The sequence below is a fragment of the Diabrotica undecimpunctata genome, chromosome 5, assembly GCF_040954645.1.
Source record: "Diabrotica undecimpunctata isolate CICGRU chromosome 5, icDiaUnde3, whole genome shotgun sequence".
NCBI lineage: Eukaryota > Metazoa > Arthropoda > Insecta > Coleoptera > Chrysomelidae > Diabrotica > Diabrotica undecimpunctata.
The window spans coordinates 145829595-145844370 of record NC_092807.1 but is presented as its reverse complement, the minus strand read 5'-3'; the positions used below and the strand labels follow the sequence as shown (position 1 = coordinate 145844370).

The 14776-nt window shown below is 33.6% G+C and overlaps 1 protein-coding gene across 1 annotated transcript in view; it reads right to left on the bottom strand.

The window, feature by feature from the left end:
• Positions 1–14776, bottom strand: part of LOC140441949 (uncharacterized) — a 131994-nt gene that overhangs the window by 12324 nt on the left and 104894 nt on the right. The window contains exons 3-7 of the mRNA XM_072532961.1: positions 12350–12572; positions 7847–8056; positions 5023–5261; positions 4051–4298; positions 528–641 (exon numbers count right to left, since the gene is read on the bottom strand). Coding sequence (XP_072389062.1) covers positions 528–641; positions 4051–4298; positions 5023–5261; positions 7847–8056; positions 12350–12572 — 1034 coding nt within the window. The remainder of the gene's footprint in view (positions 1–527; positions 642–4050; positions 4299–5022; positions 5262–7846; positions 8057–12349; positions 12573–14776) is intronic.

Here is a 14776-nt window from a genome sequence, read left to right as displayed (position 1 = left end):
CGTTATCAAATGCAACGCGTCATGACACGATAATTGCCTATCGCTCACCAATGACTCGAATATCTGCACTATTTATACTCTTAGACTGCTCCCAGGCTTCTGTTTTTAGGTGCCGACCTTCTTCTTTACAGTTAAATGTATTTTTGTAAAAAAAAAGAATCTAAATGTCGAAAAAAATAAATTTAAATCTTTTTACAGCTTTCCGTTTTTCCCATTGCGTTTATATTTCTGAGGGTTTTTCGATTTCCATCATGTCTTCTTTTCAGTTGTTTCTTTTTCCTCACACAATTTCGTCCATTTTTCCTTGGCTATCTTTTATTTCTTCTCTTATCAATTTCTGCATTAAATTTACTTTAGAGATAAAAATACTATTCAAATTTAATCATTAATATACTTGTTTTAATTTAATGATTTGTATCATTTGAACCAGCCTTGAATAAATAATAATAATTATTGTGTTAATAAAATCTGGTAAAATTTAATAATACTTTGTATGTACAGACTCCTCATGGAAATATTAAACTCACCTACTGCCAGAACTAGATTCTGGCGTGCGAGGAGCTGTAGGTGTATTTATCATATCATCAGTCGATTTATAATTAGTTGCATTGTTGGCATCACAAACGCTTTCGTCGAAAAATCTAAAAAAAAAATTATAAAAATTAAACTGTATTGTAATTACGTAAAAATTATTCCTTTATCTATTTATCTATTATATAAAAATGAATCCCTATTTCTCTATGTCACGCCATAAATTGAGAATGAGTTTACCGATTTCATTAATCTTTTTTATCTTTATTTCATTAATCAAGAACAGGGACAACTAGCAGAGGCCACAATAGAAATGCATCAATAATTATGAAACAAACAGACATGAAAACGAGAAAAGTCAAAGAAGCAGCCCTCATCCTACTTAACTAAGAAAAATGAGTGCAAACCCATCAGTAGAATATAGCAGGCTTTAGTTGCCAATACTAAAAGAAGAAGTCAACAACAAGAAAATACCAACAATAGCGGAGTAATAGTAGGTCGGAAAAACATCACCTACGATCTTATACACAATACATAATTATGCAACACACAATACATTAACACAAATTTAAGTAGTACAACTTACGGTATATAATCACAATTTCGATACAGATTTCACAAATATATAACACACACACAATAAATACTCATTTGGTCGCATTCGAAAGTTAGTAAAAGTTATCTATCTATAAGTGTATGCCGTATGACCTAGAAAGGTATGCCGTACAACGAAAAAAAGTAAAGAGAATCCTAAGGGAGCGGAAACGAAAGTATATGGATGATAAAATAAAGCGCATTGAAGAAAATTACAAGAAAATAAAATAAAATGTAAAAGATAAGCAAGGAAACCTGATAGTGGACGAAGACCAAATATGTGAAAGGTGGAAAGAATATTTCGAAGAGATGCTAAATGACGGAGTGACTACTAAAGAAAATTATAATGTTTCTAAACCTCAAATAGTAATAGAAAAATACCAAAGCCCACAAGAGAAGAAACAAAAGATATGAAAAATCAAAAAAGCCCCGGGGAGAGCGGCATTGTGGCAGAGAACATAAAATATGGAGGAGAAGCCTTAATAAACCAACTTGGTGAGCTAATATTAGAAGTTTTAGATGCCGAATAAATGCCTCAAGAATGAAATAAGTCGATTATAATTCCTACACACAAATAGGGAGATAGAATTGAATGCGCAAACTATAGAGGAATATCCTTATTAGAGGTAATGTATAAAGTACTCGCCATACTAATAAAAAAACGATTAGAATTATATATAGAGAAGAATCTAGGAGCATACCGTGGAGGATTTCGGAAAGGAAGATCAACAACCGATCAAATTTTTATGCTAAAACAAATCCTGATCAATTGCTATGAATACAACATTTAAGCACAAGTACTTTTCATTGATTACAAAGCCGCCTACGATACAATAGACAGAAACAAATTAATAGAAACGCTAAAAGAATTCCAAGTGCCAGAAAAAATAGTAAGATTGGTAAAAATGACAATTAGACAAACCATTAGTGCTGTGAGATGCAACGGTACAGTCTCAGAAGAATTCGAAGTAAAAAAAGGTGTTCGCCAAGGAGACCCGTTGTCTACGTTGCTATTCAATATAGTTCTAGAAAAAAGTGTAAGGGTTAGTGGGATAAATAGGTCCGGAAATATTTTATATAAGGAGCACCAATACTTAGCATACGCTGATGATGTGGTTCTCATTGCAAGAAATGGAAAAGAACTATCAAATATAGCAAAAAGACTGATTCTGGAAAGCTCTAAAATGGGACTGAAAGTTAATATTAATAAATCGAAGTACATGGAGATCTCGAGCAAAAAAGAAATAAACACCAGAGGATCCTTTAAATTGGAGGTGGAGGATGGATCAGTTGTAGAATTCGGGAAGGTGGATGAATATATGTACTTAGGTACTCTTATTGATCAGACATGTAAGGAAGAAACTGAAATCAACCTGAGACTGACCAAGAGCAACAGGTGTGCTGGAGCCATGAGCAAAATAATTAATGCCAAAGATATATCTCGTAATACAAAAATAAGAGTATACAAAACTATAATTAGATCCACAATGCTATACGCTGCCGAGACATAGACTATGAACAAAACCATACAGAACACATTGGAAGGATGGGAAAGAAAGATACTTCGCAGAATGTTTGGTGGAAAAGTAGTAGAGGGAGAATGGAGAAGACAAACTAATGTAGAAATGTACCATTTGTATGCTAACCGTACAATAACAAAAGCAGTGAAAAAACGTAGACTAGAATGGCTCGGTCATCTAGAAAGAATGCAAGGTAATAGACTAGTCAAGAATATTGCTTGGAGAGTACCTGAGGGCAAAAAAAAGAGAGGAAGACCAAGAAAGAAATGGAGAGATGTAGTGATGGAATATGTCAGAGAGATGGAAATCAGAGATTGGAAGCTGATAGCTAAGAACAGAAAACGATGGAAATTATCCATCCGGCAATGGGCCTAAAAGGCCTGTTAATACTATACATACATACATACATCTATAAGTGTTTAGCAGAATTTAAATCTGTACAGATCTATCGCTTCGCCGGCTTAGAACGTTTTAGCTAAGCTTTATTCCATTTTTCATCTTTGTGCAGGTAAGATACGCAATGTATTTCTTACGGGAGAACGGCCAACCACGTTGCCGGTTTGCCCCGAGCGGCGCATCGTGACCGGATTTAAGAATCATAGCACTGGAATATACACGCACACAACAATTGCCTACGGTTGTATAAAATACTATCAGTATTGTTTCAACTAAAGCATGATTTAATCATCGGTGTATAAATAAGAGAGTTATATACATTGTCGAACTTAACAATACATGAAGAAAAATACTTAAAACTCATTGTCATCTATATTTATCAATTTTCAATAGCTTCCATCGTAAACACATTTTTGGGAAATAAAAATCATTATAAAGTCATTAAAAGAAGCGAATCAGTTTTAATCCCCATTGTCCACGCAAAGCAAACATGTCTCTTTGTCGATTTGGGTACTGTCTATTAGACCAAAACTTGTTGACAAAAACTATGAAAGCTCAGTTCTATTTCATTTTCGCAAGCGGATGAAAATACCTGCATCATGGAGCCGTTGCCAGTATCTGTTGTGAATTTCAAACAGGGTATGACTCTTAGTGTGCAAGTAAAACGTGAGGTGTTAAATGTATTGAACTATCATCTGAACTTAAAAAATGGCAACAGCTTGACTATTACTGTGGAAAAAGTTTCGAAAATACGCGGTGTGAGTGTTCGCAAAATTTATGACATCCGCGAAGAGGCCTAGCAAGGCCTTTGCATTTATAGACAATGCAAAACTACTACCCATGAGCTTCCCAGACCCCTGTTTGTGTTTTCGTAGACCATAGACGTATTGTAAAAAACTTTTTAAATTTCTACCACTTTTTTATACTTCAAGTTTTGGGAAATAGTTAGGAAAGGGGAGTGTAATATTTAGACATGGGAAATGTGGCTCTTTTTACCCAAATTACTTACCTAAAATTGAAACCATCTTCTTCTAAGGAATTATCACTGTCATCTGCTGCTATATATTGAACTTGTAATGTACAATCACCTTGTTGTTGTTGGAGAATATTAACTGCTTCCCTATGGCAAGAATTTCTCAAATCTATATCATTTACAAACAATATGGCATCTCCAATATATAACTGTTCGGATAAAGCGGCCGGTCCGTTCGGTTCTAATTCTGAAATTAAAATCGGAACTCCATGCTCTCTACCACCCTGCAAAAACATAGGTTATTATAACATTTATATTACAACGGACTATTTACAGCTACAGTGATTTGTGGACATATAGACACAATATCTAACTTGCTTGAAACATGCGTTTAGAAGATAATAAAAAACATGAAGTGGTACGTTGTTTTCCGGGTTTATAGGCCATGAACGGCAGCTGTCCTAACTGTTTTCCGCTCACTGAGGATTCTACTCGAATACGCACTATTTATGTTCGTCTATTGTTACGTCCCTCCACACATATTCTTATTTTTTATTAAGTATTTCTTATTAGTTTACGCACCTCAGTCTTGTATAGATCAGCGCGATAAACACTCCAGTTTTTTGTGTAAACTCAACTACGCAACTTTAAGAAGATTCTGCCCCGTGAGTTTCCCCAGTGCACTGTAGAAGAGGCAGAAGTGTTGGTTCAACATCACAGGTACTGTAATTTGATTGTATACACACACAATATTGATATAAATTGATAAATTTTACATGTAACTTTCTCTAGAGATCTACATTCTGTTTAGATATAGACCATCTTCTCCCTCTTCTTTATACTTAAAGTTAATCGGATGTTTTTGAATTTCGATAGCCTCGCATTTGGTTTTAAAATTTTTTATGTGAAATATGTACCAATTCTCCTCTTCGACAAATATTTTAATACATATTAAGTAGGGTACTAGAGAAGATAAAGACAAAGAATTATTCAATTTAAAGGCCTTACCGTAATACTAATACCCAAGCCCTGATCGGGTTTCCTTTTAACTACAACAGTCCTAACATCACCAAAATGTTCGGTAGCTTCAGTATTGGATTCTGCTTCAGGTTTTAAGCTCTTCTCCGAACCATTTAACGTACTGTTTCGTCTACAGGCACGTACGACAGTTTTGTGTCTTTGTAGTAAAATTTCGGATTCAAGTTGCCTCCATAATTTATCTCTTATATCACCTCGCATTTCTCTACCTACAAATCAACAAATATAGATTAAATGCTATATATAAAATGGACCAAAACAAGGTTAATTTAAGTTGTTTCGTATTTATGCAAATAAAATAAAAAAATAAATAAGATGTTTCAATAGTTTCAAACAAAGTTTCAGATTCAGTCTGACACTTTGAAGAAACATTTCTACTTTTTATTTCTTATATTTTTGGGTCAGTTTGGAATATCGAGGCATTTTTGAAAGAGTGTTTAAGTCGTAAATGGCGATTCTCGTGTTCCCAAGGTCTCTCTAAATCCGAACTGAGAGTCACTTACATCTATTTCGCAATTCGATTCTGTATGATCTTTAACACATTGGCTGCCACAATTGTGCCATTAAGATCACCGGTGTTACTTGTGCGTATTTAACCTTCAGAATTATTATAACGGTCGGCACTCTGAGGACGCTGAAATAGTTTTACTGTGGCACACTAGGAATCCATAGCTTGCTTATGTTTTTTTGTCAGGCGCGATAATGTCGTAAATAGCTTGTAACGACAGCTGAGAATAAGGCGTTGTAGAAACGATTAGTGGCATTCATTATCAAGTTTTTCTACGGAATTAGCAGTTTTTTTGGTGAATTTGAAATTATATGAAGTAAGTATATGTAGTTTATTCGTTTTAAAATCTTGTTGCTGGATTATTTGTAAGGATAAACAAAATATTCCAGTATTTATTTTACATAACCTCAAATGTTTTTACTTACATTTAATGAATGAAAATTGGTGCTAGTAAAGTTACTTTTTTTAATTGAAATTTGTCTTTGAGATCATGGATAATTTACCAAGTACAAGTAAAATGCAGCGTATGCCAGATAAACATAAAACGTTGAGAGAGGCGGAGTTGCTCCAATTGTTAGAGGAGGATTCTGATGAATTTTTGTTATCTGGTTCAGAATATAACACGAGTAACGAAGAAGAATCTGATAAAGAAGATGAATGTAATAGTGCTTGAAGTGTATTGGATGAACATGCACAACAATCGGTAGAATTTAACGACCAGCAAAATAATGACGATGAATGGTACGAAGTTGACTGTACTCATTTACGTCTCGATATACAGTTTCCTGGTAATCATTCATATGTCTAGTTATCCTCAAAATAGAACCGAACTAACTCCTTTTTATGCATACAGGAAACTGATCGATGATGAAATTTTACAACTTATTGTAGAGAAGCTAACAGAAATGCTGCGCAGGTAAAAAATGCACAACGTTATAGCACATCATCCAGAATTCATGCATAGAAACCTACCAATAAAGAAATTTTAAAATTTTTGGGTTGTGTTATGTATATGGGAATTGTCAAGCTTCCCAAAATTGCTGATTTTCGAGGAAGACTACTTTTCAAACAATTTCTACCTTCAAAGCGTCACCGCTATGGCTTGAAACTGTTTAAATTATGGAATCCTGCAGGTTAAACTCTAAAAATGATTATGTATACCGGCACAATGGCTACTAAAGGATAGGGTTTATCGGGAAAAATTGAATTAGATTTAGCAAAAGACTATCTACAAAAAGGAAGAGTTGTAATAACCGATAATTACTACACGTCTGTGCCTTTAGCAAAATAATTATTAGATGCTAATAGTCACTTATTAGACACACACGTAAAAACAGAAAATATATTCAAGAAGATATACTTTCCGCAAAATTAAAAAAGGAGAGATAATTGGAAAGGAACATCGTGATAGCATTGTAATAGGTAAATGGCACGATAAACGTGATGTCCTCTTCTTGATGACTAGACATGGAATCGACATAAAAGAGACAGACAAACATAAAAAGATGGTGTAGCTATAATTAAACCTGAACCAATTACAGACTACAACAAAGGAAAAGATGGTGTTGACGTCTCAGATCAACTCTCACCTCTGAGAAAAACTGTTCGCTGGTACCATAAAGCTGCAATTGAAATTTTATTGAATACGGCTGTCATCAATAGTTTAATAATATATAATTCCTTCAAAACACCAAAACAGCAAGTATAAATATTGTTTTATAGCATTTTTTACTTTGGCACCTGGGGAACTTATGGTGGCAGCCAATGTGTTAAGAATATTTTTAGTAAGTGACGACTCATTAAGCTAATGTGTCCGAGAATCTTAAAGTTAAAGTAGACAAAAGTAAACAGCAGATAAAATAATCAGGCCCTTTTAATATTCTCCCCAAAATGATGCGGCTTGAATGTTCTTCTTCTATTCATTTCTTCATGATGCTTAATATTACTTTCACGTCTTTTTTCTAATGAATGTTGAGTTACATAGGTTGAATATTTATATAAAAATACCACAAAACTAGAAATAAATGTTTTAACTTCGTAGTAATGGGTTATGTCATTGGCATTTCAAAAGTAGATCTTGAGTTTAGTGTTTATCAAACATTTTATCCATTCTTTCATCCACTAGTTAAGTTTTTTAGTGTCCAAAGAAATCAATAAATTACAAACTCTTATTTACTCTTTAAATATGTAATTATTCAATCGGATCAAATTAGGTTGTTAATACGAAAACAAAACGCTAATACGAGACACGACATCAAAGTAACTAATCATAGAAGTATTACTTACCTAATAGTTGCAATTGTTGTATTCTTCCAGCCAATTCTTTATCCAAATATTTTGAGGCTAATTTAGCACCATAAACTTCACTAGTTAATGCCAAAATCTCATTTCTCAACGTGGCATTTTCTGACTGTAACTGAATTATGTTTGCTTTGTACTGCGCAGGCTCTAATAAAGTTGGATTTATTTTCAATTCTTCATGGTCTTTACTTCCAGCTAAAAATAAAATGATCACATCAATTCAGTTGTTGTTTCTATGTTGCTCTACTGAAAAATTTTAAATTTAATTAAAACGTTTTATTTAAAAATCCTTCATAAAAGGTATATAATTAAAAACATCCTTTCGGGCTACATCAAAGAACGTTTTCGGACTAAAAAGTCCATCATCAGTGTATTTACCAGGTGTCCATGAGTCGTCACTAAATATTTAGGCAAAAACCCTTAAGATGGTACAAAATTGATTATTTATTACATTTTTAAGAAAAAGATGGTGTGAATCATGTTAAATTAAAAACTAATTTGTTCATTCAAATCGATTTTACTCCACTTTCTGAAAATTGTAGTTGGCGAGTTTTACTCCTAATAGGACGGATATACAAAAAAAAATTATTCATTTTCAACATCGTATAAATTCAAACTGGCGGATTTCCCATGACTGTCACAAAATTGACAGCGACCATGATTTTATACTAAGGAATTATTTGAAACAAAAAATTAATATAGATTTCTGTTTGGTATACTAGTAACTATAGTATGAACTAAAAAAGGTTCTATATGGCGAATTCTAAAATTTTGTAAATTAATTTTGAAGCATGTTTAATCATCCCGCAAATTCTTCCAAATTTTTGCCCTCACAAAATTCTTTTAGCTACGCCCATGGCTAACAAATTCTTAGAAGAATTATGCTAAGGTTTCTAATTGGCATATCGAGGACAAGTCATGGTTCTCTTATGATCATTTCCCTTCTCAGAAACAAGTCAATAGCTTGTGTGTTTTGTCTATCCACTAACCCTTCACTTCTAAGGACAGGTATTATAATTCTCTCGCTTCCTAAAAAAACCTCTGAAAATCAAGGAAGTCACTTTCACCCGAGTCGATTCTCAATTCTAAGGTATAATTAGGGCTAATCTCGCCTAAGCCCAAAAAAAATTCCATCTTTGGAGAAAATTTAAGCTCTCATACGTATTTCGAAAACAATTACTTTATTTGTGTACCAGCCTTTTATTTAGTTAAGTAGGTCAACTTGGCGGTAAGTCGTTTATTCAGATTATGTCTTGTAAGTGTAATCGCTAATTTCGATTTTTTTTTTATTAATTATAGACTTGATGTCACTTCTGTTTGCCTTCATACATCATACTTAGTATCTCGTATCTTGCATCTTGGATTTTGCATATCGTATCTTGTATCCGGCATATTGTAAGTTGCATATTGCCTATTGCATCTTACATCACACATCCTACTGCTGCATATATCTGGTCGTTGAGTTCGCTAGATATCATTCTGCCGCTGTATTACCTATGACGCTGTGCGTGTTTCTGTGACACAACCGCCGAATGGTTTACTGGCGCCAGTCCACAACAACTACTGCATCCTTACCTGAGAACATACCTCTCAGACACGGGCCAATATGAACCTGTACGTACATTTTGTTGTTTTCTTTTATTCGACCCAGAAGCCAGAGGCACTAAATCCCGTCGTAAGTGATTTATAACATTTCCATGCTTTATTTTTTCTTTGTGAGAAAGGATTATTCATATTATGTGGTAGCCGTAGCTCAGTGGCTATGTTACTGGCTTAACAAGCTAGAGGGCCCGGGTTCGAATCCCATCCCCGACAAAATTTTCAATTTCTAATTTTACTGAGCTGCCACCGTGTTTCGGAGGACAAGTAAAGCCGTCGGTCCCGGCTACGAAAGTAGTCGTTAAGTCATGTTAGGGACGCCTGCGTGACCTGAAAACCCTAACACTAGACCTTAGCCAGAATGTTACACGAACTTTACTTTATTCATATTATAAGTACGGTCAAATTATTGCTGATTAATTTATATGTATGTATTTATCTGTTTTGCTTACCTGCATTTAAATGCTAATAGCGTTTAGGTTAAAAAAAAATGGTGATCACTAAATTTTATTATATGTCCTCAAGGTGCAACAATTTTTAAATCCAATAATTTCATTAACTTAGTAATTCATACATTTCAGAATAATTTTTAAAGTAACAATTCACTTAATTAATCTCTTGAGGATATTATATTTACAGATAGAAGAACTTCGGACTCATGGAAAGTACTGAGAGGATTGAAACAAAACTGAAAAGAAAAAATTAAATTGGGAAATATACAGGACAAAGAATAGAAGGACAATTACAAGGAACTATTAACAGAACAAAGACCACAATTAATTGGAAAAGAAAACAGGCGAAGACGAAGCAGATCCCCATAACAAGAAATAGAAATAACAGATAGGGAAATGAGAACGGCCATAAAAGCAATCAAAAATAAGAAAGCACCGGGACCTGGAGGCATCTTACCTGAGCTTATAAAGTACGGCTCAAAAAAATTACACCGGATGATAAAATCGATATTTCAGAAAGCCATAAATGGACAACAGTTCCCAAAGGAATGGACGGAGGCATATATGACATCTATATTTAAGAAAGGAGATAGAAAACGATGCGAAAACTACAGAGGAATAAGAGTAATATCATAAATAGGAAGATTATATGCGAAGATACTGCGAGAAAAGATAGAGCAAGCGATAAAAGGCAAACTCGGGGAGGATCAGGCAGGCTTCACGGTAGGAAGATCATGCATAGACCACATATACACACTGGAACAACTGTTGGAAAAGAAAAAAACAAAAATAGAGATATACATTTGGCATTTGTGGACATGAGAAAGGCGTATGACTCTGTACCAAGGTCAGAACTATGGGAGGCAATGTATAAATTAGAAATACAGACGGAACTCATAGAAGCTACAAAAGCTCTGTATAAAAAAATAAAGTGTCTATTAAAATGCGAATAAGAATCATAGACTTAACTACAACAAAAGGACTCCTGCAGGGTTGTTCCACATCTTTAACCCTATTCAAAATATACTTAGAGAAAGCCTCGACTATACATGGAAAAGAAAATGCGAAGGCATGGTAGTACCGGTACGAAACGAATACCTATATACAAGAACCGCAATCCGACAACTTAGTACGGTGGGATAGACACCTAAATATGAAGACAAAAACTATATATTATGACATATAGGGCTCAAAATTGGATTATAAACAAGAAAAACAGCAGTAAGGTAGTAGCACAGAGATGGAATGAATGCAAAGATGTTGCAGAGTAACAAGAATGGATAGGAGAAGTAATAACGAAATAAAGCAAAGAAAATCAATAGAAACAGACATACTAACATATTTAGATCAAAAAAGACTAAAGCGGTATGGACACATAAGAAGAACTAGCGACAGCAGATGGATAAAGAGAATAACTGAATGGAGCCCCATAGGAAGGAGGATAAGAGGACGACCCCGAAGATCCTGGAGGAATGAAGTAGAGGACGGCATGAGTAAAAGAGGCCTAAACGATGGAGAATGGGACAACAGAGAGAGATGGAAATGGTTGAGCGAGGGAAGGAAGGGAATACTGTAGAATCCCTGAATATATATATATATATATATATATATATATATATATATATATATATATATATATATATATATATATATATATATATATATTTACGTATATTACTTTTTGTGAAGATACAACATATAATTTATAATTAATTTTGTTCAACCTTATCTATTTTGAGTTACCAAGATAAAACTGTCAGAGTAAACCTTTATTATTTTATTTCAACACATAAGTAGTGATTAGTTGTTTTACTATATTCGACATTGTCTCTTTCAAAAATAGGGTGGTCCCCAAAATTCTCGTCTCTTTCGTGTTTCTTTCCCCATCTCACTCGTTTATCTTCTGTAGTCTAGTCCTGTCGAAACCCGACCAAGATATCTCTACCAGACTGAAGCCCGGACTTTAATATCGTTCTTTGTGTCAACCTCCCTTTTGTATATAAAGAGGGTACAATGCAATACAAATAACAAAATCGTTAATGTGTATTAATTGTGACTTATAAACAATTAGAATAACTTTTAAACTATTACTAGTAGACAAAATATTTTTTCATTTTTGAAAAGCTGACAGTTTTTACACGAATTTAAACAAAAAAATTTATTCTGGGACGATTAGGTAAAAAAGAGACAAAGAAGGTATAGGTGCTCATCTATCGAATTTTTCGGGCAGCCCCATTTAAGATCAGAATAGCCACGATTGTTGCCAATCTCCGCCGCGGAAATTACACCTAAAGAAGATTATTGCTAAGGACAATTCACCTGTTTCTTTCCTGTACTAATTCATTACCTGTCGTAAAATGTAGAACTTGTATTAATTTAAAGTAAAATCGATAGGTTATGACAGGAATAATTAATTATTTATAAAAGTATATTATACCTCCACGAAGTGGACTCTGTCTAATTTCTGCTTCTAATTTTTGTTTAATAACATTAACCTCCGGTTTGATATACTGATCTTGTCTTTTATTGCCTAGACTGTCGGGAAGCCTTGAAAGTTGTGATGAGTGTAGTTGGAGTAGCAGATGATGTAATTCGTTTTCTAATACTTCTCTCTTTGATTTAGAGTCCGTTAATTCAGCTCGCATATGAATTAACTCAGCCTGAAATTAAAATAAAAAATATTAAATACATCACTTCACAGATACATATAGAATATTAAGGCAAAATAGATGTAACAATAAACAGTACAACAATCCAAAGGTTTTGGAGTATAGAGCGAAATATATGCAAAGTGCATATAGATGCAGATATTGCATAGTTTTGTTCATTTCAGGCAAGATTGCATATTTAAAATATATTATGTAATAGTTTAAAATTTTCTTAAAAAGGGATAATTCCCGGGAGTTGGTTGTATACCATATAGTTCAAAAACTCAACATTGATGTAAAATACTTCTGTTGTAACCGTTTCAAAAGTTTCAAATTATTTTTCAAAGTTACAAAAATTTATTATTATAATTTCTAGTAAATATTCAAATTAATATCCACAAGGAAAAGTTCCTGTAGCTGGCTGTATACCACGTATCACAAAAACTTTATTTAAAAATCCTTTATAAAAGGTATATAATTAAAACACCCAATCGGGCTACATTACATTACCGTGTCTAAGTGTACATGTTTTGAGCCACTAAATATTTGGGTAAAAACACGTTAAATGTTATTAATTTGAATTTAAGTTACATTATTGGATCTTATATGCTATTATGTTTAAGTTACAATTGGAATTGATAACATTACAACGTAAAACTCCACTGGAGGTTGCTGGTCCTGAGACAAACTTTGTCTCAGGACAAAATAGTTATTTTAGACCCTTACTGGGAGCACTAGTTGCCAGAACTATGTTTATTGGCCCGATGTTACGTTAAAAGCTCTGGATTTATGGTATGTGTTCTCAAACCAGAATGTATAGTTGCCGTCATTACATGACACCCTCAACAATTCGGAGGATTACCGTTATTCGGTATAAGTGCCTTTTGTGGAATATCCCGTTTGCTTTGCCACCCCTAACCTACAGCTTTTGATGGTGAATATACGTTTCTGCTGCGAATAGATTCAACGTTCTGAAATCCCAGCTTGAGTACCTAGTTGGTAAAAATTATATCCTTTCTACAAGCCACACAAGCGTATGGATAATTCAGGTTGTGCCAATTTAATATTTTTTTTATTGAACAGTGAAGATTATCTATGAACTAAATAACAGTGATGTGGTTTATTATTGGTCTTTTAATTACATAAATATCTATATAATATATAAATATCTTCTATAATAGAATTTATAATCGTTATCTGAATATGATAATGTTTATTTCTTTTCCAAGATAATGTAATTCTCCTAAAATCTTTTAATACCTTTTTGTTCGTTACAAAATAATAAAGGTCGGCTTTGTTAATAGATAGCTTTGTTTTAAATTTTTCATTTTATTTCTCTGTCTGAGCTCGTTTCTTTACGAGGGTAAATAACGGTTGGCGCCCAATTCAAGATAATACAAACAAATTGTATGTGAATTTTGAAAGAACAACACCCAATCTCCTCCCGACACGAGCGAGTAAGCCTAGAATGTTTAAGTAAGTAAATAATTTGCATGGGTTACATTGTATTAGGTATATTTAATTAAAAACTAAATTTTAAGATCTAAAAGGATTACGTTCAAGCGTCCTCAAACGTTCCCTTACGTTCAAACGTATTAAATTGTATGGCAGAATACCGATGCTATTAGATTGCCAACCGAGAACATAACTCCTTACTCGAACAAGTTTTACTACATCCAGAAAGAAGGAAAGTTGAGTGCCAACTATCCAGTTGAAAGTTGGCATTCATACTGTCTGGATGTAGTACAACTCGTTAGAGTAGTCCCAGCAATCTTTCCCGAGTTAAAGTGGAGATTAAGTATTTTGCAAGGACTGTTCCAAAATCGTAAGTTACATTCATTTTTACATTTCATTTCTTAAATGAGGAACTGACAAACAAAAGCATCGACAAAAGAAATTTTTCAGGGAAAAGTATTTTTATTGGACAATTTATGGTATACTATAATATAGTAGTATATGGTATTCTATACTATAGTATAGAAAAACCAAAAAACAATGGAGATGACTGCTACATTTGCTTCTATAATATCAAGGGTTTTAATTCAAAGAATAAACACAAAATTCAATATCCTGATTTACCTTCTGCTAAACGACCTGCATCTCATGGATCAGGAATCACTATTCCTCCACCTTTTATTCACACCATCCAACAGCAATCATCAGATAAAAGTTCTGATGAAAAAAAACCGATGAAGACGAACTCAATCCTGATATAG